The sequence below is a fragment of the Lissotriton vulgaris genome, unplaced genomic scaffold (genome assembly GCF_964263255.1).
Source record: "Lissotriton vulgaris unplaced genomic scaffold, aLisVul1.2 SCAFFOLD_694, whole genome shotgun sequence".
In the NCBI taxonomy this organism is placed as follows: domain Eukaryota; kingdom Metazoa; phylum Chordata; class Amphibia; order Caudata; family Salamandridae; genus Lissotriton; species Lissotriton vulgaris.
Window position 1 is genome coordinate 419,973 of NW_028245713.1, and position 27,083 is coordinate 447,055.

The window sequence follows — 27,083 nt, forward strand, 5'->3', positions numbered from 1 at the left end:
TAGTTCTAGACTGGGCACAGGTACATCAGGTAAGTACATGAGATCGTAATCAGAGGATCACATATGCTGTGTCAGTGTCTGCTGGTACAAAGACCAGTATTCGCGGTTTACGAGTGCGATTAGATCGTCGCACCTACTCTTGTTCGCTTCTGACTACGAATGTGGATGCAGAGGGTTAGGTTACCTGTTTTAAAGAGTTTTTTGGCGATCTGGATCCAGAATCCGTATTGACCCCGGAAGTGCTCCGGCACCCCTGTGCTGGAGCAATCTTGGAGTGGTGGTGAGGTAAAGTCATAGGGTGTCTACGCATGTCTGGTGGCCATTTTAAAGTGGTGATGTCAAACTAAGTGGGAATGTTTAAGGAAGTTTATCGCAAATGTTTAGCAGACATCATGAGATATTGTACCAAAATGAGACAAATAACATCTGTAGAGAAACTCTTTCCAAATATTTGGCACCCTTCATGAAAATAAAGGGGGAAGATATGTTTCCTTAATTGCGGTGATGGGTAACAGCACTAGTGTGTATGGTGCTGGTCACAATACTTATGTCAGGGTAACTTGTTAACGGCCCATCACTGAAACATAGTGTATCAGAATGATGTTTACTAATGGGTAAATCGTTAAGGGGATTGCCATGATCCAGTCTTGTGAATCTGCCAGACATTCTGTGTCTGTGGTTGATCCGTTTAGGTGGTGTCATGATCATTGTAGATTTTGATGATAAATGTTCATTAAAAAGCATGATGTGGTGATAAATGGTGGCATATAAACCGGAGAGTCAGCCTTTATAGTTTCCATTTAAGTAGCTCAGAGATGTAGGCCTACAGTTCAATCCATGGGATGTCATCATTCATTCCATCCCAGTTGTCATGAAGGCGGAGCACCCAGCGATGTTCTCGCCTAAAGAATGCACCTGGGGTCCATGATGTATTTGATCAAGGATTGTCCACTTCAGATCGTTAGTGGAATATTTAAGGTCAGTGAAGTGGGTGCTCGTCTTTGTCGCGTTTCGTCCACATCTTATGGTGCTCTTATGTTCCCCAATCCTTATTTTTATCGGTCTAGTTGTCATTCCTGAATAGTACATTTGGCAGGGGAATTTGACTATATATATGCAGTTATGGGTGTTATAGTTGGTGTGTTGTATTTGGGTCCATGTGAATGATCCTAGCTGGAGTGTTTGTCAGTGTTCAGTAAAACTACAATCGGTAAAATTGTTGCAGGGGTAATGTCTGCTAACTGGAGGAAGGTTCCAAAGTTTGTGACCTGGGTGCCTTTATTAGAGGTCTTGTGTGAACCAGTTGATCTTTTAGATTCGAAGTCCTTCTGAAGGCAAAGCGTGGGCGTCCAAGTTTCAGATTGCCTAAGCTCAGGATTTTCTGGTGTTTCAATAGGATGGACTTCACTTTGTTAGAGGCGTGAAGGTAGTGACACATGTCATTGTGACTTCTTTAGGGTGTGTATTATTTTTCAGTAGAGCTTCCCTGTTTACAGGCTTTTTTTCAGTTAGTTTAAACACTCTCTGAGGATATTTTCGCTCAAGTACATTTTTCCTCAAGTCCTTTGCTTGATTATCGTAGTCATTTAGATTACTGCAATCCTGCCGAAGTCGTAGGTATTGGCCATATGGTAGATTTTCACTGAGTTCTTTCAGGTGAAGATTTTCAAAGGATAGCAGCCTCTTACAGTGCATGTTTTTCTTGTAGGTTTTGGTGGTTAGCCGTCCTTGATTGAGGCTGATCAAGACATCCAAGAATGCAATCTCGCAGTCCTTGAGACTGAACTTGTGAAGTGTAAAAAGGGTTGAGTGATTGATCTAGTCGACAAAAGCCTCACAACTGTCCTCTTTCCACAAGATGAGGATGTTGTCTATGTAGCGTTTCTATAAAGCCATGTGGGTTTGGAATGGGTTAGAGGTGCAGCAGATATGTCTGGACTCTAAGTCGGCCACGTAAAGACATGCGAAAGTGCGGGCGAAAGGGCTTCCCTTAGATGTCCTTTGTATTTGATGGTACACTTGTGTCTTGTACTTTAAGAAGTTGTTCTTAAATGCAAAGGAGGCACATTCTATTATGAAGTCCACCGGGGTGGGGGTCGGAGGAGTGATTTGTTCTCAGGAATGCGTCAATTTTCCTCGAGTGATTAAACTTGCTGAAAAAAGAGCCCTTAATAACAGGGAGGCTCTATTAGAAAATAATACACGCCCTAAAGAAAACACAATGACATGCGTCACTACCTTCACGCTTCTATCTAACAAAGTGAAGTCCATCATATTGAAACATTGGAATATTCTGAGCACAGGTAATCTGAAACTTGAACGCCCACACTTTGCCTTCAGAAGGACTTTGAATCTAAAAGATCAACTGGTTCACACAATGCTCAAACCCACCCAGGCCACAAACTACACTTTTGATCCTTCCTCCAGTTAGCGGACATTACCCGTTCGGGAATTGTACTGCTTGTAGTTCTACTGAACACTCACAAACGCTCCAGTTTAGATCATTCACGTAGACACAAACACCACACACCAACTGTAACACCCTAGCAGATGTACTATATAGGGATGACAACTAATCTGATAAAAATAAGGATCCAGGAACATAAGAGCCCCATTAGATGTGGATTCAAGTCGACAAAGATTAGTACCCACTTCACTGACCTTAAACATTCCACAAATGATTCAAAGTGGACAATCCTTGAATCAAATACATCATGGACCCCAGCCGCATTATTTAGGTGATAACATCGCTGGGTGTTCCGCCTTTACACCAACCGGGATGGAATAAATGATATCCCACAGATCGAGCTGTAGGCCTACATCTCTGAGCTACTCAATATGGAAACTATAAAGGCTGACTCTCCGGTTTAAATGCCTTCGCTGATCAGCACCTCATGCTTCCTAATGAAAATGTTATTAGCAAAATAATCCACAATGATCATGCCCCCCCCCCCCCCTAAAATAAACAACCACAGACACAGGATTCACAAGACTAGATCATACCAATTCCCTTAACGAGTTACCCATTACTAAACATCATTCTGGTACACTGATTTAATGAAGGCCGTTTAACAAGCTACCCTGACAGTAGTATTGTGACCAGCACCATACTCACTCTATTGCTGTCGCCCATCACCGCATTTATTGATAATACATATCGTCCCTCTTTTCTTTCATGAAGGCTGCCACATATTTGTAAAGAGTTTCTCTACAGATGTTCTTTGTCTCATATCGGTACATTCTCATGATGGCCGCTAAACATGTGCGATAAACTTCCTTAAACATACCAACTACGACATCACTACTTTAAAATGGCCACCAGACATGCACAGACACCCTCTGCCTTTACCCCACTACCACTCCAAGATGGCCGCTGCATACGGGTGCCGATGCACTTCCGGGTTCATACTGATTCTGGATCCAGCGTGCCAAAAAACCTTTTAAAATAGGTACCCTCATCCTCCACATCCACATTTGGGGCCAACAGAGGGCGAGGGTAGGTGCAGCGATCTTATCGCACTTAAACCGTGAGTGCCATATACCGGTCTGTGTATTGATGGATGCCAACACAGGACATGTAATCTTCTGATTAAGATCTTTTACTTACCTGGTGTACTTGTTCCCAGTCTAGCACGATTGAGAATGACACCTCTGCCGGACCCTAGGGATTACTTGTATCTCTGGTTGGAGATAAGATTGTGTTTGACTATGCGCAAGAAAGGGAAGCATCAGATACACAACCACGCTCCCCCTTTTTTTTTTTAATTAGTTTGACCAGGTATGTGATAGCAGCACTCATTAAGGTTACCTCTTTAACCCCTTCGCTGCTGATGAGCTCAGCTCGTCATCAGCCACGGTGGTCGTGTGTGGATGACGAGCTGAGCTCGTCATGTAAAGCTGCTTTTCGTAATTTGCCGCACACAGCGGGAAAAGCTGCCGCAGCGATGCGGTTAATGTGTTATAACAGTTGGCTGCTTCACTGGCAATTCACACTATCTTCACAGTGGCATTGGATAGGTGTATGCTGAAATTTAGTCCGTTTCATACTTCATGCGACTATTATCTTGACCAACATTGGGTGGACGGAGGTACCAACCTTAAACTCTTTCGACTGAGAACTCCGCTGAATGAAATTTTGTAACTGTTTAAATTGAGCTATTCTTATAAGATCGGCTCTTTATATTTTTTCATGTTGTACATATCTTGTATTTGTCTTTATGTATCTTATGTCTGGGAGCAACTCCAGCAACTTATTTGGGCCATAATAATCAACATCCTGTTTTATTACTTGCACAAGTTTAACGTACATATTTGTAATCATATAATTGTCCTTTTTATTGTTGAAATATCGCTTTTATGGCTTGCTATTTGTAAAACCGAATAAAGTATTTTGAGTATGACTATAAAGATATTCCTATGCGAGGGACATAATTCGGTTTCACTTTTCTCTTTTGACAGGTTGGAATGCCATCTCCAAATAAGTAGGTACCACTGCAAGGGCACCACTTTTTACACATTTGTGGGGTAGGAAAATTCACTCACTGTTCCTGTCCCTGGTGAAGTGCTACGGATCCTCCTGACCACAAGCAGCGCGAAACATGTTGACCAACTAGTGTTGGACCCCAAAGAGGCCTACCAAGGGACTTTATGACCCTACTGGTAATATCTACCTAGAAAGGTGTTTAATCTGCCAGGGCAGTCTGGTTATTAAAACTAGTGTTTGGCTTCCTTGATCATTTTTAAACCCACATTATAACACATAAAAAACCACCCCACCTGGACTTTACCTTGCACTCATCATACGGCATACCAACAAAAGATCTCCGCCATGGTGACTCTTCGGGGGACCCGTAGGGCATTGCAGCGCCAGCCCAACTAAGAGCAACAGCCCTGTGATGAAGCATAACATCCCATTGGGATGCTTATTAGCCTTGCCCCTTGGTGTCTACTACTCATGCTCGTTTATTGTTGCAAACCTTTTTCAAGTATCTGCAAGGAGTCCTATGACATTTGTGGGTTCTACTATTTGCTGAAAACCCTCCTTTTTTAATTCCATGAAAAATCTGTTATCCTTCGGGGAATATGATGAAGTTAATTTGATCTTCAGCTTGAGTAGTTGACTATGATGGAAAGGATCAGATGGAAATAATTAGAAATTAATTTTCAGAAGTCCCTGTGCTACTGGGAGGAGTAGTAAATTCTACCTTTTGTGAGTAGGTTGTAGATTGTGCTTCTTGGTATAATGCATATTTAATTCTAAGAGTCTGCATTCTCATGGTATAAACCCTGCATGCAAGGTAAAGTAATACATAACTGGTTATCTGGTTTGTGCATAGTATCCTTGAATGGCCTTTTTGAAAATTATAAATGAGCACAATATAATTTTTGGTTGGTAATTTAGACATTACAGTTGAATTGATTTCGTAGGCTATTGGGTTTTGGAATTTATTTAAAATTTGAAGTTCTTGTTTGAGAGGGAAGCTTGATTGGCAATATTTGCACATGATGTGTCATTTTTGAGACCAGAATGTGTGGTGACAGTATGGAAAAGTTCTAATATTCGAGGCAGTCACAAAAATTATGCTGGAAATAAGCCTGTTTACTGGAATAATGCAAGCATATAATTGAAGCAACTTATTATTTCACTTCGCTTAAACCAAATTGATGTTTATTTTCTTCAGTGGGTCCTATTGTTTTATCTCCATTGTCCCAAATCTTTCAATCTTGGTAACCAGTAATAAGATGCTGAGTTCCGTAACTCATTAAGGCTTGGCGAAGTTGAAAAGATTGTACATCTTAATAAATAACCATGACTGTTAATTGACTATAAGGATGTATGACATTCTTTCCAGGTACTTATTGAAAGTAAGAAAAACAAAATTATAGATCTAAAGCTTTAGCATGTATGTACGAAGCACTATTCGAGGGCGATTAACCATCCCCTTTGTTAGTTCATGGTTATAATTGTAGCTTTTAAGTTTTTTGTACCATTTCAGCAGAGATTGGTACCACGTTTGAGTTGGGCTTATATCCAACGTCCAGAATAAAAAATCTCCAGAGGATATTGATAAACTTGAGCCATACCCTTGGAGTCAAAATCTCTTAAAAAACAATCCTGCTTCTGGACGTGTTGGAATTATGAGTATTATTACAAAATATCCAGAAATGTGGGCAAATGTAAGGCTCCCACTATTCCAATGTGCAACTGAGACCAGTTTCCAACCTCTGGTTGTTTGACCAAACATTTTAATAAACGAGAGTTGATAAAGCCAGTAGGTTTCACCTTCTTGACATATTGGCATTGCCATTGCTATTAGTGGCAAAAGAAAAATTTGAAGGAGTGTGTACACTTCATGATTATGCTGACTTGTACATAATTCAGTAGGTGGGTGTGCATCCTGAAAGACGCAGACACCATGTTTTTTTGGTTTCTCCTGATTGGTAGGAGTAGTGGGGAGCCTATCCAGATCACCTATCCCATAATTGCTTCTTGTTTTGAGTGGTCCTTTATTTTATAAATCGGTTTAACACTCAGCAGTGAAAACTCTATAGTTAATCAGGGACAGTCATATGATATCAGACAGGCTTCCTGACACTTACAAGCACATATTTACTAAAACCCAGAGCATCAAATAATACTCCAATAGTGTTATTGAACAGTTTTATTCTGCTCACTTTTAAAGCTAAAATGACAGTTGAAGCAGTAACAGCAATGACATTCAAAATTATTGCGTTTCCATTTAAGAACATGTGCCAAGTACTCTGGTTGTTCACAGGTTAGTGTTTGAGGTTGTGTTGAGAAATACTGGCTGATCTGGTGCTTATCAAATTGCATGAAATAGTGTGGCTGATGAGAATACAAATGTTATACTGCCACGAGGAAGCTGTGTTGCACCTTTTGGAGGGAAGAGATCTATTATGAGGTTTGTTTCACAAGACCTTATGGGACACAGCTGTTTTACTGAAGGAGTAGAACAGCAATTTATGTAAATTGGGTTAATAACATGTTGAGTGAGCTGTGCATTTCGTTCTTGGAATGGAGCCTAGCAAAAAATGAGACGGACATTGCCTGTTTCAGATGCACAACAAAAGCTATAACTCGTGTGTTAAAGTTAAGTCCAGGACTTATGTGTTCTCCTGTTGGCATGGGGCAATCCGGCAACAAAATATAAAGATCACAGTTGTTGGAGACCAAGTCAAAACAAGTTTGAGCAGCAGTGGCAAACAAAAAACAAGCATTGGCATAACCAATAAATCTTGCCCATGGCTTTGCCAATATGTTGTAGCCATGTTGTACACTAATGTAGCTTCTGTTCAAAATGGCTAAAACTATTGGTGGATTATATGCATTATAAAGAAGGTTTGGCCTGTCAATAGGTTTACCTTGCCAGGTCGAAATGGCAGGTTAAAACTGTACACACAGGGTGCAGTGGCAGGGCTGAGACCTGTTTAAAGAGCTAGTTAACTGCATCGCACAATAAGTGCTGCAGTCCCACTATACTCTGCAGCTATACCTCAGATTTCATAAATCTTAGCCTTGCACCTAACACATCAGTCCTTCAAGTAACACAACGTATAAGCTTTATAGGACGCAGAGGGTGTCTCATAGATTATACAAATCTTAGACACGTGGTCTACAGACAACTGAGCTATTATTTAGCTGATAGAAAACATACAGGATTTCTTACATTGAAGAGCGGTGTCTAGGCCCACAAAGAAGATATAGGTTAATTATTCAGAAAGCAGAGCTATCCCTTAGGTGGCACATTTTATAAGCTCAGTCATCAGCTATTTCACATACTCTGTTGTTCGCTGCTCTGTCACTTGGGTTTCATTGTACTGATAACATGACAGCACAAACATAACATTGATCAACCAAGTGAATTGCTCAGCATACGCTGCATACACCCGTAGGAGTCAACACAACCCATACCTAATAAAGTCACACAAAGCAGTTCGACGTAGCATTGTGTGGAATAATAAATGCCATATGTAATCAGACACAAATATAACTTGGAATAAGTTGGTGTGTTCAGCATTTTGTGATTGTCAGTGCACTGTTCATTAAAATAATGTAGCCTGCGTGCAAGTGAACAATGTGTGTAGCTGCTATTTGAAGCACTTGGGTTTTTAAATGTATTTATTTTTAGCGCAAAAGCTACCTCACATTTAAGGAGGACGTGTTTCTTGCTGAAATATAGCGCAAATTTCAGTTTGTTTTTTCACAGAATTGCACTTCTTTCTTCATTTTTTTTTTTTTTTTTGGAAGACCTTTATTGTTCGAACTTTCACATTACACAGCTTCTGGCCTACAACCCCGGGGCCGGCCGCCATCGAATTGTCATGTATGTTGTTGGACTCGTTACACAGCCTCTTAGCCGCCATCCCGGGGGCGCGGCGGCAGTTGACTGTCACCCTGAGGGTGTGGATTTAACACGACATGAATCATTGAGGTCTAGTTTTTTATTTTTAAACCTTGAAAAAACAAACTAACTAGTAGCTACCACATTCGGTCCCTAGTGTCTCTAGCAATGTGTACTGCACCCCTGTGTAGGCCTGGAGTATCGTCCGTGTGTCTTTGGACGCTTGCCCAGTGTTCCTAGTCCCCTTTGGACCCACCCTTCATGGTCGGTGCCCTCCCCGTTGCCACCCCCGCCATGCGTACCTTCCCCACCCCTCCCTCAGAATGCGTCTAACGTCCCTCCTGAGTTAGGTGCCGTGGACCCCCTTTTCTGTATTCTACCTACTCTTCTTCGCCTTCCTCGTCCGATGTCATTGGGTCATCTTCCTCCAGGGGTTCGCATATGTCCCCCCTGAACGTGTTCCATGGGAGCCAAATCTTGTTCCACTTACGCGGGCAAGCCCTAACTGTGTATACTGTTCTTTCCACTAACATAATCCTGTCCATGTTCGCGACCATTGTGTTAATGTCGGGGTGGTCTCCGCCCCCCATTTCTGCGCTATGTCTCGTTTGGCGACTACCATCCCCAATGTGTACCATTGCTGCCCGTGTCTGGTGAGGTCTGTGGGTTCCCATACGTTGAGCAGGCACTTCCGAGGTTCGGGAGTCAGGGACACCCCCAATGTCTGTGAAATAGTCCTCATGACCTGTCTCCAGAACTCTTGAATGCGGGCGCATTCCCACAAAGTGTGAAACAGTGTCCCTTCCTCCCCGCACCCTCGCAGACAATATGGGTCTTGTGTTCTATGGATTACGAAGAGCAACGTTCGTGTATAGTCTTTCTTCATTTTTGCCTAATTGTGCAAAAGCACATTACACAGGCTTCGCATAGCCCCATTTATTATGCATCTGTATACCTGCTGACTCGTCCAATAATTCCAGGATGCTACGCACAATCTCCCACACAACACATTTTTCTTTTTCTCTTATCTAGAGCTGGCCTATGCTCGGAGATGTATTTATTTATTTAGTTATAGAGCGCAACATTTATCCCAGGGGATATCACAGCGCTAAGGATTACAGTGATAAGTAGGGTCCGTGAGGTTGATGAATCCGATATCAGTCTTTGGGGAAAAGATGTGTTTTAAGTTTTCTCCTGAAGATGGTGTAGTCTTTGGTCAGCCCGAGTTTGACTGGGAGCTCGTTCCAGGGCTGTGCTGTCAGATGTGAGAAGATACGGCCTCCCGTTCTGGATTTATTTGTTTTTTTTCGTTTCGGCAAGAGCGAGGTGTTGCGATCCCAGTGGTCTGCCGGGACTATAGAAGCATATTTTGTTCTGGAGGCTCATGGGGTCTGTGTCATGGAGTGTCCTGTGGGCGTGTCAAAGGAGCTTGAAGCAAGCTCATTGACGCATGGGCTGCCAGTGGAGCTGTTTTAGGCAATCTTTTGCTGAGCTGTATTTCCTTTGTTGCACATTATTGTAGCTGCGGCACTCTGCACCAACTGTAGTAGTTTGAATAGGTAGTCTGCCCATGAAGAGGGCATTGCCATAGTGCAGCCTGCTGACTAGCAGGGCCCGTGTGACTGTTTTCCTGCTTTCCAGGGGGATCCATGGGAAGAGCCTTTTTAGAAGTTTCAGAGTGGCAAAACTTTTCCCACATAAAGTTCGTATATGGGCCTGCATAGATAGTGTATCGTCAATAGTTACGCCCAGGTTTTTGGCACAGTGCTTGGATGCAGGGGTGTCTCCCAAAGCGGAGGGCCACCAGGAAGTGTCCCAGATATGTTTGGCTTCTCCGAAGAGCAGGATCTCGGTTTTATCTGCATTCAGTTTTATACAGTGGTCTGCCATCCAGTTAGCCATTTCGGTAAGGCAGCTGTTGTTTTGTTTTGGGGTCTACATGCCCCTTCCCTATAGTGATTGTAAGTTGTGTGCCATCTGTGTAGGAGCATATACCAAAACCCCACTTTTTCCCAATTTGTGCCAGAGATGAGACATAGGCATTGAACAGCGTGGGGCAGAGGGATGCTCCCTGCGGGACACCGCATTTCAGATGTTTAGGTATGGATGTGAAGGCTCCTAGCTGTTCCGTTTGGGTTCTGTTGCTCTGGAAAGAACTGAGCCATTCCAGGGCTTTTCCGTTTATCCCTTTTTCATGTAGGTGTTCTAGTAGAAGATGGTGAGAGACCGCGCCGTACACTGCTGACAGGTCTAAGAGGATCAGGGCCACAGCTTTGCCTTGGTCCAGAAAATTTCTGATATTGTCCGCGACGGCCAGCAGTGTAGCCTCTGTTCTATTGGTGGCCCTGAATCCTGTTTGGGAGGGGTCCAGTAGGTTGTTATCTTCTAGGTATTTGGACAGCTGTCTATTAATCAACTTCTCCAACACTTTGGAGATATACAGAAGTTGAGAAATAGGTCTATAGTTGACCGGGCTTGTCACATCTGTGCCTGGTTTTTTTTAGCAGTGGGGTTACTATGGCTTGTTTCCATGTCTCCGGGAAGATTGCTGCTTCTAGGAGTTATTAAAAAGCTGCGTCATAGCTGGGGTGAGGGTAGATCTGATCTGTCTGAAAATAAAATGTGGGCAGGGATCAAGGGGGGATCCAGATTTGATTTCATACATGGTTCTGGCACCTTCTGTTTCTGATATTGGAACGAAGTTATTCAATTTAACGTGATTTTTAGGAGAAGGATCTGATTCTCCCCTGCTAGTGGAGATTGTTGGGGTGTTTATTTTTATTTATTTATTTTATTTTTATTTACTGGCTTGTATAGCGCTGGTATCGACTCCCATGGGAGCATCTCCGCGCTTTTGACATCTGCCACAGTGCGATCGAGAGAACGTGAGCTGTCTAGGAGCTGAAAAGGAGGGTCTTTAGCATCTTCCTGAAAGGAAGGTATTCTGTGCAAAGCCTTAGGGAATTAGGAAGGCTATTCCAAAGAGACGGTCCAGCTATTGAGAGAGCTTTACTGCCCTGTCTTGCCTTCCTTGCCCTAGGCACTACTAGAAGGCCTTGTTCGCTCGAGCGAAGTGGGCGGGAGGGCTTGTAGGGGACAAATTTTGAGTAGATTTTCTCTTTGTCCGTGAAAAATGTGCAGTTTTTTTCACAGTTCTCGGTTGAAGGGTGAAACGTCTGGGACATGCAAGTAGGTTTGTACACTTCTTTTATGATTTTGTATAGCTGTTTGGTTGAGTTGCCGTTTTCGTTTATTCTTTATGCATAGTGTTTTTTTGTTGCTTTTTTATGCCAATGATTGTATATTTTGAGAACAGTTTTGTAGGCTAGCTTGTCGGCATCGAATCGGGACATTCTCAAGCTGTGTTCCCTAGTTTTGCATTTCTTTTTTAGTGCTTTGATTTCTGGAGTATACCATTTTTCAGAGGTGGTGCTTTTTATGGATTTAGATGTAATTTTTTAGGGCACATGGGCTCATGGTGTGGTGATCTGTTTCGAGATTCAGAGCGCCTTTGTTGGTGAGGGGAGTACCTAGATGTTCTAGGTTGATGTCTGTTGGCCCGTGGAGTTTGAATGATTCCGGGGTGACAAGTTTCCAACGTCTGTAGAATTCAGGCGTAGGTAGGGAGGGTCTGGTTGGTAATGCAGGCTGGGTAAATGAGAAGGAGACTAGGGAGTGGTCCGTCCATGTCACGGATTGAATCTCCTCGATCGAGGTAGTTTCAATGTTGGAGAACAAAAATCCAGTGTGTGACCTGCATTGTGTGGGGCCTTGGATCCATTGTTTGAGTTGAAGAATTTGCATGTCATTGTTTAGATGTATGGCCGTTAGGTTGTCTGGTTTGTCAAAGTGAATATTAAAATCTCCATTCCCCAGGAAGTTTTTGTATTTGAGGCAGGCGGGGAAACATTGTGCGAGCAGCTACGCTTCGCCCTGAAATTGGCATGGTAGCCGGGGGGATGGGGGATTTATAGAGCACTGCTCCACCTAGTAGGGTGTGATTACATTTAGATACTTGGAATGCTAGTAGTTCTTGCTCATCACGCTGGGCTGCTGTAATAGGAAGGCAGTTGAGGTTGTCCCTAAATATTATGGCAAGTCCCCCATCTCTTTTCCCTTGCCTATCTTGACGTACAATTTTATATTTCGGGGGGAGTGCGTTGGCTATATCAGGGCAGTTCTCATCTAGCCAGGTTTCGGTTATGAAAACTAGGTCGGGGTTCATTTTGTTAAGTGTCCCAGATCTCCAAGGAGTGTTTAGGTAAGGATCGGGCGTTGAAGGATAGGCATTTGGTTCTTCAGTCATTTTTCTCCATTTTGGGTGTAAGTTCTATGTGTGCTAGGCTGCACCATTTGCATTTTGAGCATGTTAATGGTCCTTTGATGTATTCAGGAGAGGCTTTAATGCATTTTGCATGGTTGCTTGGGGCATGTGTGTTCAGCTCAGGGAGGGCCTTTCTGGAGTAAGTTAGCGAATTTCTGAGGTACGTGCTGCTAGTGGCAGGGGTCCTGGCCCCTGGTCCCATCGGGCGCAGACGGGCTTACCTTCAGCGCGCCTTCGGCACGATAGCGGCGCCGCACGCTGGCACATCGGCTTAAGTAGCGTGTGAGGCGGAGAGATAGCTCCGCCCCCTCCGCGACCGGAAACTCCCTGCGCGTACTAGTGGTTGGTCTCCACGTCCTCCACACAAGCCACAATCAGCTGCGGGAGCCGGAAGCCAGAAAGAGCAATGTACAAGTAAGCAAATGTAAACAGTTTTGAATAGTTTAAAAATCGGTACAGAACTTTGTTTAAAAGCGTTATTACAGTTGTAAAAGATACTTTCACATCAAAAGTTGTACCCCTAGAGTTTATCTGGTGAGGTTAGGCAGCCGTCTACTCACCGCGATCCCTTCATTGGCAATACCATATTTGGACCCCATCCCAAGCGTCCTCTTGGTCTGTGTATTAAAAGTTTGGGAGGAGAAGGGGGCAAGATTAAGGTGCGCCATTAAAGGAAAAACGCACAGTAAGCCGACCAGGCTGCCAATAGCCTTCAGAAAGTTTTCAAACAGACCTTTATTTGGACCTAATTGGTGGCGACATTTTTTCAGTGACCTTCCGAGCACATCTATAGATCGAAACCCTGAAGGGGGGCAGGAGGGGGGGGACCATGCAGTTGTAAATCCCTGAATGTTTTGATTTGTTCTGCATTCCGACCATCAATTGTGTGTCTTTTGCGTCTTCGCCTTAAGTGTGCCGGGTATGCCCAGACGTGGGTCCGGGGCTCACTGTGCCACTGGATTTAAGCAATCCTGGCTGAAGAGGGGTGAAACCCTGAAACCGGTCCTAGGATGCATGTTTCCGGTCCAGGGAGGACCTGGCTTAGCAGTTCGGGCTTGACTGTTCACATGAGGCACGGGGTCAAGACTGATTTGCATATGGCTAGGTCTAAACTGTGGTGGCATGGTGAGAACAGCATGATGGATTTATCCCAGATCTCTTGACTGGGGGTGAATGTTTCGTTTTGCATTCCATCCATCAATTGTGTGTCTTTTGCGACCTATTAAAAAGGGCAGCTGTGGTCTTAGGTTGCCAGTTTCCCTCAATGGAATTGTTCAGACCCTTTAGCAGATGTTCTTCAGCATGGAGAGACTGGAGTGGAGCATTGACTCCCTTTAGCAAGACTCCTGTGACCTTTTATTAGGAGCTTGGTCGAAACCTGTTAAGAGAGCTCCAGTTGAGTGGGCTGTAGCCCATAGGCGTTGATCCACCCTTGGGGACCCAGTTTCTCTTGCGTCATCCCACCATGAGCGGACTGGTGGTACAGGCTGCTACAGCTTCGCTGGACCCTAGTGTCCTTCCCTTGATTCCACTAAGTAAAGAGTCCAGATGGCTGGAACACTGTGAGATAGATACATTCTCTTCTGTCAGTTCAGCCTTTAGATTGCTAAACCCCGCATGTGTTTTGGGTAGATTGGCTCATGTTTTATGGGACTCAGTAGGGCATCTTCTGCTTCTTTTCCAGAAGAAACTAGGGGTGGACTCCTTCAAGTGGTACAAGATGACTGGAAGGCTGCTAAATTCACCCCAAATTGTTGTATGGACACCACTTATTCAGTGGGTAGAACTATGACTCAGTCAGTTGCGCTGTGCAGACTTGCATGGTTGTGTCAATCTGGGTTTTTAGAAGCTGTACAGAACAGCCTTAAAGAAATCCCGCGTGATTGTGTACATTTGTTTCGTGTACACCCTGATTTGGCTTTACAGCAATTCAGAGTTGTTTGGTGTGACTAAGCCACCTAAACATGTCTTTGGATGTTCTGGTTGGGTTCTTTCTGACTTGTAAAGAGGAAATGTCTGTACATGACTGAGCAAGAATATGCATTTCATCTGGTGGCCACCAATGTTGTTTCTGCTTACTGTAGGGGTTTATGGTTATTTAGATAACCTTGTGGTCTTAACACATTTTGTGGGCAGTTATTCTAAAGCAATCTTTCCAAGTGGAGTCCTATTCTTTAAAGTGATTACCTATTATCCTGTGGTAGGTTTTCGATTTGTTATGTGTAGAAGTGGCGACTTTCAACTTTAAGGGTCTGTCGATGGCGGCGTTTCATTTGTCAGTTCCTTAATGGTTTGTTGCCTGATGTACAGGTTTTTCTTTACTCTGAAGAGCTTGCACTCAATAGTTGATAACCATTAGGGTTTGTTCTGTGCTCCAAGTAGAGCATCTTTTGTATGCCTTGTAAGCAGCTGTGTGTGTGTGTGTACATGCATCATACATATACATACATGCTGAAATGGGATCGTTCAGCTTGTGAAGTGAAGATCCTCGGGGGGCGAATTCGAATTACCTCTGTCATGTGTTAATTGATCTGTTAAGATATGATAAATTCACTACATTTAGTATCCCTAATGGGGACTTTTTTTTTTTAAATCGCAACTCCATGGGAGTCTGTCTGTGGTTCACATCTTCTAAGAGTTTATTTAAAATAATCCACTTATTCCTGTTAATATGCGACTGTTTTCTATCATATTTATGCAACCTTATACTTTGCCTGGGTTAATCTTGCTGTACTTTAATAGAATGATGTTCCATTCATGGAACTGTACAGCACTGAATGTGTCTGATTTAAAACGCATTAAAAAAAAAAAAACTTTGTGTCCTCAAAGGTAGTTTGTAGCTTACATTACCAGTATATGTGGGCTGTACGTATACCTCTGGTATCTGCTTTATATATAAGCAATAGGTTATTTTCCTTTTTAACAATAGTTAAAGTTCTTCATTTATGCTAGATGAAGTAGGTGTGGACCAAGATATTAACATCTTTTGAGCCTTAAGACATTGTTTTTGCTCTTAATGTTCTGTCTTATAAGCCTTAACAGTTTGGTGGCTATTCTACACATTCGTGTAGACATTTACTGTTTTTTAAATGTTCTATGAACATTGTTGTGTTTTCCTGGGATTACGTTACGCTGTTGTAGGTCTCCAAGGGAATATCGTTTCTATGTTGATTCTCTATGACTCTTTGCCTTATTACTTAAGATTTCCTTCCTATCTGAAGGCAATTTCCCCTCTAATGGTGTACCTTTTCTTCTCTATGAAGATGTTCATATGTTTGTACATGAGGAGCATAGGTGTATGCCTCGCAACTTCTTTTATTTCTATATTTAATGATCGTTGCTATTCTAGGTGACAGGTATTTTCATCATTCAACTGGCTCTAAATGGTTGTAATTTGAGTTCACACTTTACAGAGTGTTGTCTCTAGATGGAATATACCAAGTCAGTCTTATTTTTTAAATGAATTATTTATTTTGATTATAAATCCTTTACATTTTCTGGTTTAAGTATGTGAGACCCCCTCTGAATCATCTGTAGTGTGATCTCTATATACTAGGGTCACATTCTAACTTTGGCTTTCACTCGGCTAGCAAGGTTTATTTTTCATACTATTGTTTGATTGTGGTGTCTCAGGCAATTCACATTAGGCTGATGTATTCGGTGGCTGTTGCTTTCCTATGTGGTATGCTGCCTACTTTGATTTCCATACTGTTATGTAAGTACTGTCTGACTGGTTACTCGGCTTTATTTTATATCTGTTATACTTTTTCACTTGTTAATACTTAAGTGGTTATTTATTGTACTCCTATATATGTATATATCTTGAGGACATCCTAGAAGTATTTGTATTATCTCTAATTAATTTTCCTAGGGATAGGACTGGTTATATGCCAATAGTTGCTTTTGTTGTCTTAGACTCTTTCTATTAAAGCATTTGTTGGTCTTTCCCATGGGTGATGGACCTTTCTCTCTGTTTACAGAGCGGGTCTAGCTCGGATAGAACTCTGTATGGCAAAGAGGTAATGTTGGCTTGACCTTCTGATCTGTGTTTCACAAGCATCGAACACGCAGATCGAGTTTAGATATTCGAGCAAATAGCTTTATAGGGTTATTTGGCTAAATTGTCCTACGGTCATGGGTAAGGTTATCCCCATGCTTTCAATGTCTTTGACTTTTCTTACTGTAATGCTTTGCTCAGTGCTAAAGCTGTGAGCATGCATGGTTTCAGATCCCATTAGTTTTCTTTTCATGTTAGTAGGCTTCTACCACAGTTTTTAATGTGAACATGAACAGTTTATTCCCAAGCTTTTTAATGTCTTATGACTTTAGTTATCTGTGGTTTCTACCACCCGTTTTTTTAAAAATTTGTAGAGCATGTTAATGCTCACCTACATTAGTATGAATGTCTGGTCAATTTTCTCTTGTTCTAGATCAGTTGGTTCTAGTTACGGACCTTTTAATGGCCTCAGTTCGCAGACCTTCCTCCAGGGATGGGATGCTTCGGTATTTAATTCAGAAGTAAGGAATCGAAATTTGCCTAGCATAGTAACGGTAAGTTTCAACTCTATTAAGGACACTGAGGCAAGGATTATGCTTTTCCTTCTTCGCTGTTTATTATATACCAAAAACACAGCAGCCCAGAAAAGCTCCACAAAAAAATGCTTATAAATCCCAACACAGACAAAACAAATTTTAACATAATTCAACTACAAATCCCATCATTCCATCATAATCTGAGTAACATCAGTCCTTCCATAGTGTCCACGACGACTAGATAGGGTGTCCATCTTGTCTCTTCTCCCTCTTTCTTCGCGCAAGTCATGCCGACTTCATATTAGTCTTGTTTGGAACCTTCATTCCCTAGTGGGAGAGACACAATAGCATAAGCGTTGTAATCAAAACTTCACGCTTAAACAACAAGATTCAATTGCACCTGAACAGTTCAAAAGCGTCTGCAAAATCAACGATCACCGTAACAAGTGCAGACAGAATAGAAACCCAAAACCTGGTTACTTACTGAAGTACGGGTGGGAATCTTACCCCAGGAAGTCCTGGGAGGGATAATCCTCGCCTCTGTGTCCTTCATAGAATTGAAACTTACTGTTACTATGCTAGGCAAATTTCGATTCTATGACCGGAGGCTTCAGATTATGCTAGTTCAAAGCTTACTTACGACCAAATGCGCAATGTCCACCACCGGCTTGAAATAAAACCTCTTAAATGTGGAATCCGAGGACCAATCCGCCGCGCACATCAGGTCCTCCAGGCGAGCACCCAAAGAAAAAGCCTTTGAAGCCATCGCTCCTCTAGCTGAGTGAGCTCAGAATTGCTTCACGTCAATACCTGCCTCTTGTAAGACCCAACGCACCCACCTAGCAATAGTGGGAGAGGAGACAGCCTTGTGCGGCTTTCGCAAAGCAACGAGCAATTGTCGTTCGCCCGGAGGGCGGAGTTCCGTTGTCATTTCCTCATACGCCTTGAGGCATTGCACTATGCACAGTTTGGGTGAATCTACAAAAGCGGGATAAGAGATCGTCCGAGAAGCAGACTTAGTACGACGGCCCACCGTAAAGGTCACACCGTCTGGAGCAAACAGTCTCGCCGAAATGTCGAGGGCCCGCACATCCGAAACCTTCCGACAAGACACCAAACACAAAAGCATCTCCAATTTCGCTGACACTTCTTTCAGAGAAAGATACTTGTTAGGTTGCCATGAAAGGAAGAGATTTAGAACGTCATTGACGTCCCAAAGAACGGAATATCGTGGTTCTGGAGGTAATGAAAGCCGAATCCCGCGCAGGAGTCTGCATATGAAATGGTGTTCCCCAAATGGGGTCCCATCCACCGGCTCATGAGCCGCTGAAATCGCAGAACTCATTGCGTTAATGGTGCGATATGCCAGGCCATCGGATGCCAGATCTGCCAAAAAATTCAGAATTGGTACGACGCCTGCGACCAAGGGATCGAAATCCCGTAGAAGACACCAACGCACCCACTTGGTCCAAACGGATTGATATCTCTTCGTGGTGCTGGGAGCCCATGCCTTTGCCAAGAGATCCTCTGCCGATCTCGAAAGGCCTGGGAGCGACCAACGTCGGAATACCACGCTCTGGGACGGGGAAAGCATCGATTTGCCTTCGTTGATGACAAAACCTAGCCCCTGCAACAAGGATACCGTCGTCTGAAGCTGCAGTTTTAGCTTCTCGGGGCACTGAGCCATCAAGAGGATGTCGTCTAAATAAACAATCATCCTGATACCTTGGCTCCACAGGACCTCCACCACCGGATGCAGGAGCTTGGTAAAGCACCACGTGGCGGAGAAAAGTCCGAACGGAAGGGCGGTGAATTCGAACACCTGACCGTTCCAGACGAACTGAGGAAACCGACGATGTGGTGGATGGATAGGGACCACAAGTTAGGCGTCCTTCAGGTCCAAATGAACCATTAAATCGTTCTGAAGGAGAACATCCGAAGAAGATGTATCACCTCCATCTTAAATTGACGATAAGTCAACCAACCGTTGAATTCCCTGAGGTTGATGACCGGCCGCTTGCCCCCATCCGTTTTTTCCACAAGGAAGATATTGCTTTGGAAAACCGAGGGATGGCGAGTTGATCGACAGATGGCTCCTTTGCGGAGTAGCTCTGAGACCTCCTCGTCGATAAATGCGCATCGGCCAGAGAAAAAACTATTGGGCGAGGGGGGTTCCTCTGATGGGGCTGATCGTAAAACTCTATATGAAAACTGCGCACGGTCTGAAGGACCCATGCGTCTGCAGTAATTGCCTGGGAAAGCCGCTAGCCGGCCGCCCATTTGAACCTGGTCTGGCGATACTAGACTTACCGTTGGAGTTGTTGTTGCTGGCGTTGTTCTTGTAACCGCCTCGCCCCCTGAAGCGTTGGCCTCTCGTAGGGTAGAAGTTTGTGTAATTTGCTGAGGTATTATATTGACCTCTTCCGGAGCCTTGCCCCCTGTTGGCAGGATTTTGACCGCCACGGCCGGTCGCGTGGCCCCTACTGCGACCGGCCCCGCTGGAGAAACGCTGTTGCAAAACCCGCTTGATGCTGGATTGGGCCTTATCAAGGGAACGTGAAAGTTGAAACAAACTTGCCCAATTCTTTTATGAATGGGTCCCCGAACAGGCCCCATTGGGCGACTGCCCCTGCCTCTGAGGAGGCCAAACCCCCTAGCTTCGGGTCCAATTTGATCAAGAGGGAACGCCTACGTTCCGTCGTGAGTGCGCAATTGGCATTTCCCAAAAAAATGACCACTCTGCGCCCAATTTGACACAACTTCGGGAGATATGGCCGCCCCTGACACCTTTGCCTCCTCCGCCATGTCCAGAATTTTAGTAATCGGACCTATTGCAACCAGCAACTTGTCCTGGCAGCTACGCCAGGACCGGTCTATTCCCTTGCGCGGATCTTTGACAAACTTGGCCATAAAAGTAGCCATCTTGGCATCCAGTTCTGGTGTCATAGCGACCTTCCCCTCTAATGTTGGGCGCGGGCACTCACCCCGCAGACAGCTCCTCGCTTCCTTTTCCAAAGGTTTCCGGATGCGCCTAGCCACAAACTTCGCTACCTTTTCCCAAGGCGCCCAGGCAGCCGACAGCGGGTGAATAATTTCATCCGGGTCCAACATGCCAGAGCTGTCCTGGGGCAACTCAGCGGTGGAGCCGGACGGGCGCCAGACCGCACAGAACCCTCATCGTCGTCTGAATCCACCAGAGACACACCCCCCGGGGATGAGGGAGCCGTACCCAAAGATACTGACTGAGTTGGCACCGTCGGCGGCGCAGGGGTGGGGTTGGTTGCCTTCGCCAGAAAAGCTTCATGCAGACGCTCAAAGGCATCCCTATCCACACCGTGCGTCCCCCCCGAGATCCCCTCCTTGCAAGGTCTCTTAGGAGCAGGTTGGTCACCCCCAGAAGGGACCGGGTCCGAACCTGGGGCGCCTAAGTGCGCTTGTGCCAACTTGGCTCACTCCTCTACTATCCGAGTGGGGAGGCGCTCTTCCATGGGGTCTACAATGTCTGTAACGCAGCGGTAGATAGAGCTATCCACTGCGTTTATAGAATTCCTCATCATTGAGATAGTGGTGAGATTCCTCCTCGTCATAATACTCCTCTTCCATATCTATAGGGAACCCTAAGACCCTGTGGGAAAAAGAGGGGAAAAAACAGTGCTAGAAACTCTAGCACCGCCTTATGGGCAGGCCAGAGGCTCGCAGATGTCAGGGTCTGGTTGTAAACCAGGAATAGGGCAGCACTAACCCCTGAGCGCACAGACCCTCACCAAGGACTGGGTCTCAGACGCCACCCTTCGTGCGCTCCTTCAGGAACCCCTACCAAGCCTGTCACAAACTTACACGGGGCCCACATGCGGTAAAAACCTCAAGCAAGTGCTTCCAAACGCCCACAGGCGGCAACGCGGTAAAACCGCTATACGGACCCTTCCGGGCATGTGATTAATTGGGGCAAATACAGACCCCCACAGTGGGGGCGTAAAGGTGAGGCGGCAGGGCAAGGCACCGAAGCGTCTCTTCTCAGCGCGGCTCCGAACTGCGAGGAAGCCGCTCCGAGACCAGCGAGACGTAAGGGCTCCCCCAGGCGGCTGTAATGAACACAGCGGCTGTCACTGGGAGATCGCGAAAGGGACGGAGGACGTTCCCGTAATCAGAAAGGGGCTCTGAAAAAGAAAAAACGGCACAGAAATGCAATAAACACCAGAGGTACCCCCCCCCCCCCCCCCACACCCCACACCCCCCATAAGCCGAAACTCATGCAAAGTCATGAATCCATAATGGCAGATATCGTACATTCACCAAGAGCAAAAAAAAACACTTAACTGCCTGCGAAGCAGCGAAGAAAGAGGGAGAAAAGACAAGATGGACACCCTATCTAGTCGTCATGGACACTATGTAAGGACTGATGTTACTCGGATTATGATGGAATGATGGGATTTGTAGTTGGATTATGTTAAAATTCGTTTTGTTTCTGGATTTAAATGCTTTTTCCTGTGTTGGGATTTATTAGCATTTTTTTGTGGAGCTTTTCTGGGCTGCTGTGTTTTTGATATATAATAAACAGCGAAGAAGGAAAAGCATAATCTGAAACCTCCGGTCCTGACATAGAATCTGTGGAGAGAGGACTTTCAGATGAACAAGCTACTTACCTTTGGCAACGCATTATCTGGTAGAAACTCGATCTAGCCGCAGATTCCTTAACCCTCCCAGCTGTGCAAACGGAGTCCTCTTTTGTCTCAATGATTTGCTAATTCACATACTTAAGAATCAGTGATTTGACTCAAGGGTTTCCTTTTATTTTTCTCCTTTTCAGCACACTGTTTCAATAGGCAGTTTCTATATGTGGCTCCTCGTTTTGAGCATGGAAAATAGTCGCGGAAGAAACTGATGACGTTTAGGGTTTATATGAACTTCGTCGATGTCATATCAAGTGTATGACGTTGATTCAGAGGTGTGCGGCATTCTCTTCCAACGAGCAGACTTGCTATGATTATTTTTTTCCAGATCTAAACTCATGCCTAGTGGAGGATATTAAAGTAAGGAATCTGCGGCTGGATCCTACCTCTACCAGATAATGTGTTACCAAAGGTTGAATTCTAAATACAATTAATATATAGGATACATATTTGTAAATCAGCAAATGTTACTAATAGTCTTAAGGTTAAAATTGGAAGCTTGATAATCTTAGTTTTAAACGTATGTGGCACAGAAAACGTTTGATGTTTGAATGGTTAATAAAATGGAGTATACATCAAATGTCTTCAGCAGTCTTGCCAACAAAGACTAATTTTGTGCCTGCTTTTTTTCTACAGAAAGATTACATGGAGAACAAGAAACCTAATGTGGAACTAAAGGATGTTCCACAACCTCCACTTGCTGGCTTAAATCGTTTTCCAACAATACCACACCCCAACATTCAGCCCCTTCAAGAACAACAAATACAGCGTCAGACTGGCCCTAAAGTAAGCTGTTGTTCCCTTTGCTCAAGTAACTTATGGCCTTCTTCCCATGATAGAAGTTTTGGTGGTGGTCACTTGATTAATCCTAACACAGTATTAGGCTCTCAAAGCACTTCAACAGTCACATGTCAAGTAGGGTCTGGATTCGAATTTCCACCGGTGAGTCCGTTCAAGAGCGAGCCTACGACAGACCATTTTTCAAGCATTGGCAATAGTTTCAATGGACAATGTATAGATGAAAATGTATCATGTCTGCTTCACTCCTCGTCACCACGTTTCCCTTATTTTGGAAAGTTTAGTTTGCCTAGCCATCATGGCGAAGTTCACAAATTCCAGCGGGTTCCGGGATTTCAGAACTACACATCTCCTGGTTATTATCCATTTTCTGAGATCACAAGCAGTTCTTCTGGGCAATTGAAAGAGCATGTTTCACAGTCTGAACTAACTTCACGTGTCTGCACAAGTTCCTTTCACTTAGACATGGCACCATCTTTCTGTCTAAAGGGGTCTTTCTTCTGTGAAGATTGTATGGAAAAGGTTTGTACTATGTCCTTATTTTTTTTTTCTACTTTATAATTTTCTGTTTAAATTAACATTTCTTCTGTGGTGATTTAAAGATCCGGGAATTTGTGGTGATATTGCACAATATTATTTATTAACTTTGTATTACTAACAAAACATTACATAAAGGTGTTTTTTTACGTGTTTTTTATATTCGGTCTATTTTATTTACTATTACCCAGTTGTGTTTGGCAGTTAACTAATCTTCCTTCCTTGTGAACAGTTCAACTCCTGCTCTGTTAAACTGGATCATTTTATTTTGGATTGGGCAGGTTTTTACATTTTTTTTTAATTTAAATTTGAGGATTACTTTTAAACCAGAAGAATGAAACTCTGTAAATGGCAATAGACATAGTTGGGCCGGTGAGAAAAATGGCAGGTCCTGTAAAAGTTGGAACACTATTAACAGAGAAGGTTACAACCCTCTTGGAAACGGTTTTGCTTAAAGGGACTTGCTGTCACAAGACTCCAAGCTTTCTACTAGAATGCTGTGGCTTTTGTTTTGGAACATAGTTTGCAGAGCATGCTGACTACAAGCACTAAAGAAACGTAAACGATTTCAGATGACTTGTAACCCTCTATTCTCAAGATTGTTCAGACAGGTTATTTCCTCGATTCTTCCTAAGGCGGCAGTTATGCTTCAATGTTCTGATAAATCTAACGGATCGTTCATGTATGCTTCTGGCACTGCTTTAAGAAAACAACTTTAAGGACCTCTTATCCTATGGGATAATTTGTGGTCTAGATTTTAAGAACACACATTATATCACTTACTGACCTTCTACCTATAATTATTTGGGAGCGGTGTGGTGCGCTGTGGTGTAAGTAATTTGTAAAGACCTGAAGGAGTCATCAGTCCTTTGCCTTGAGTCATATTTCTATCATTTGTCTTTATTAGTATTGTATTTGGGCTCAAGACACTGGTATATATTAAAACTATTGGTTACACTTTTCTTTGGCAATATGGTTACTAAGATTACATTTTTTTCTAAAGCTCTAAAACTTGCACAACTATTGACGCATTGTGATTACATTCAAGAATAGGGATTCAAAACAAACACACTTTTAAACTGCAATTACAATTGCCCTCTCCATTCCATATAGTTAACTGACCCACATGCCCTGCAGGGTTCAGCTGTACTTAAAAACTTACAATTTCCTAACACATTGTGGGGTTGGGTACATTGCATAAGTAAGGGAAGACCTTTTCATGTACCCAAGACTACTGAAGAGAATTGGTGGACTTCATGTACCCTGATTTTGAGACCTCTGCTCCTGTTTTTCTAAGCCCATCTCTTCAATTCCCTTTTTGATATCTAACTAAATGACCATTTAAAAAAAAAATCCTTTGACATTTTTGCACCAACTTAGACAATTGAACTCTTATTTGTCTCGCCTGGCACACAGTAAAGACCATTTTAGTTTGCTTGCAGTTATTTGTGCGAAATCCCTAATCTAAGGATTAATCGAATGGCATTTGTAAAGTTCAACTTGGTTTCTTTCCTGAATGCTTTAATAAGGTTGCATGAAGGAAGATCTAAAATCTTTTATTTTAATTCAAACTTTACCCGTCATGTCTGGACCCCAGACCTAAGATCTCCGCCTTGTATAATAGTGAGAGAGAGGGGGGGGGGTTTGGTAGAAATCTGTGCTTTTTATATACTGAGAACGGGTTCAATCGAAGGTCCCCGAAGTCCCTTTTTAAATACTTCAGCCTCTTCCTGCACCTCCCACCCACCACACCGTGGATAGCGGCGATGTTTTCAAAACTTCCAGGTGCCTCTTCTGCTGTAGCTTGCTATAAAATATCACATATATTTATATGACGAGATTTCCTTCATTGGCTTTTCTCCTATCTTCCACTTAAAATGCTTGCATTTTATGGCCAGTGCACACACTTTGCCGCAAGATGTTTTGTTTACTATTCAGTGTGCTTCCAACCCGCCCACAGCATACTATTAGTTGTTTTCTTTGTCCATCTTCTTTACAATCTTTCGATTGCTTAGCTCCCGAAGGCTTTCCTCCTTTTCTTTTGTTGGCTCCTCCCTGAAGCATAACCAAGTACGTGCTCTTCCTCTTTTTTACAGCATACTATTATTATTATTATTATTATTATTATTAGTCATATATATATACACACACACACCTGTTATAAGTAATTATTATTAATTTGTTTTTAAATACGTGGTATTATTCCTGAATGTGCTTTTCTACTTGTGATACAGCTTCTTATGTATGTTGCTTTCACCCTATTTGTTGTCTCGATTGATGCTTTAGTACCATCCCCACTCGGGCACATCTATTTGTGCTTTGTAATTACAACACAAATGCTTTTAACCCCTTTGATGGTCATGACGGAACCCAGCCGTCATGAGCCACTGGTCGCCTGTGCGCATAACGGCTGTGATAAGTCACGCCCGCGATTGAAATGTCCAGCACCGGGCTGGAATTCCTGCCGCAGGCAAGGTGTTAAAAGATGCTCTTTTATTTTGAAAAATGCTTTTTTTTACGATGTGTTTTCTTTACAATTAATCACTCCTGACGCTGCACGTATTTACAAGTTTTTCCCGCAATTTCAAATGTTTTATGGCTTTTTGTTTGCTTACTCCTTATCTGCCATCTTTCTCAACACTTTAGTTACTTACTCCCCACAGCTGTACTCCTCTGCCTGCTCCACTTCAAGCAAAAATATGAACTTTTAGCCATGCCTTACACCAGCCACACTGCTCTACAACATGGCTGAAAGACACAGGCAAATCCAATAGCTCTCACGTTGGTGAGAGCTTTTGGCTTGGCGAATGCATGTTTCCCAAATACCAGCCTTGGTTTTTTCTATAATAATTGATAAAGTAATCCTGTCAGTACTTATTAACGGCTTCAAATTTTCTGTGCAAACCCACCTCTTAGGTCGAGGATGACCAAATCTTCAGCATATAGTAAACCTATGCACCAACCTTACATCGAGTGAAAGAATCCTTCTTATGTGAAACTGCTGGCAGGTCTTCAACCTACCATGCAAAGAGCAGCAGCAAAACAAACCCTTGTCCTAGGCAGTTTGTAATTAAAACAAGCTTTGGCATAGCCAATAGGTCTAGCTTTTGGGACCTTATAAGTGTTTAGTTATCCATCACAATATCCTTGGTGCAACAACATCAACTGTTGCATGGATAAATGAATACTTATAAGGTCCCATAGGCGAGACCTATTGGCTAGGCCAATGCTTGTTCTCTTTCTCATCTTTCATTAGGCATTTTAAATAGGAAATTGCGAATGTGCCTACAAACACTGCACTTTGAAGATTAGGCCATGGAAGTATAGGAATGTTGAGGTGAACCGGGGGCTCCTGGTTGAGGATGTAACAGCTATAGAGACAAAGTGAACATGGTTCCCAGTTCTGGCAGGCATGACGAACAAGAACTGCTCTGCTGGGAGGTAGTTTATTCTTCTGTTTGTGACAAGCTGCTGGTTACAAGGTAATGGGGGAGTGGGGGACTTCTCCCATTTAGTGAGCCCTGGGTTTATTAAAAGGTCAATATAAACACATTAAAAACAATTGGAAAAAGACCGTAGCCGAAGGCTCCATTGCTAGTGATAACCGTATGCAGTATGCTAAATCGCATATGATCAACTGTAATACTATGCAGCATTACTTCTGTTGCCCGCGTTTCTTTAGCGTCTTGGGGATACCTGGCACAATAATGCAAGCCAGCTGCACACCTCTGAGATCACATTTATTAAAGTTGGAGGTACACCTGGGCGTACCCACAGTGGGAAGCTGGACGGCTGGGCTGTTTGATGGCAGTCACATGGCAGTAAGGTTCAACCCTCGCTGAGGCACATTGGTATACC

General features: G+C 43.5%; 1 protein-coding gene across 1 annotated transcript in view; it reads left to right on the top strand.

Annotated features, from left to right (window-relative positions):
- Positions 1-27,083, top strand: part of MARF1 (meiosis regulator and mRNA stability factor 1) — a 508,142-nt gene that overhangs the window by 23,653 nt on the left and 457,406 nt on the right. The window contains exon 3 of the mRNA XM_086949144.1: positions 22,527-23,210. Within this exon, the coding sequence (XP_086805270.1) occupies positions 22,527-23,210 (684 nt within the window). The remainder of the gene's footprint in view (positions 1-22,526; positions 23,211-27,083) is intronic.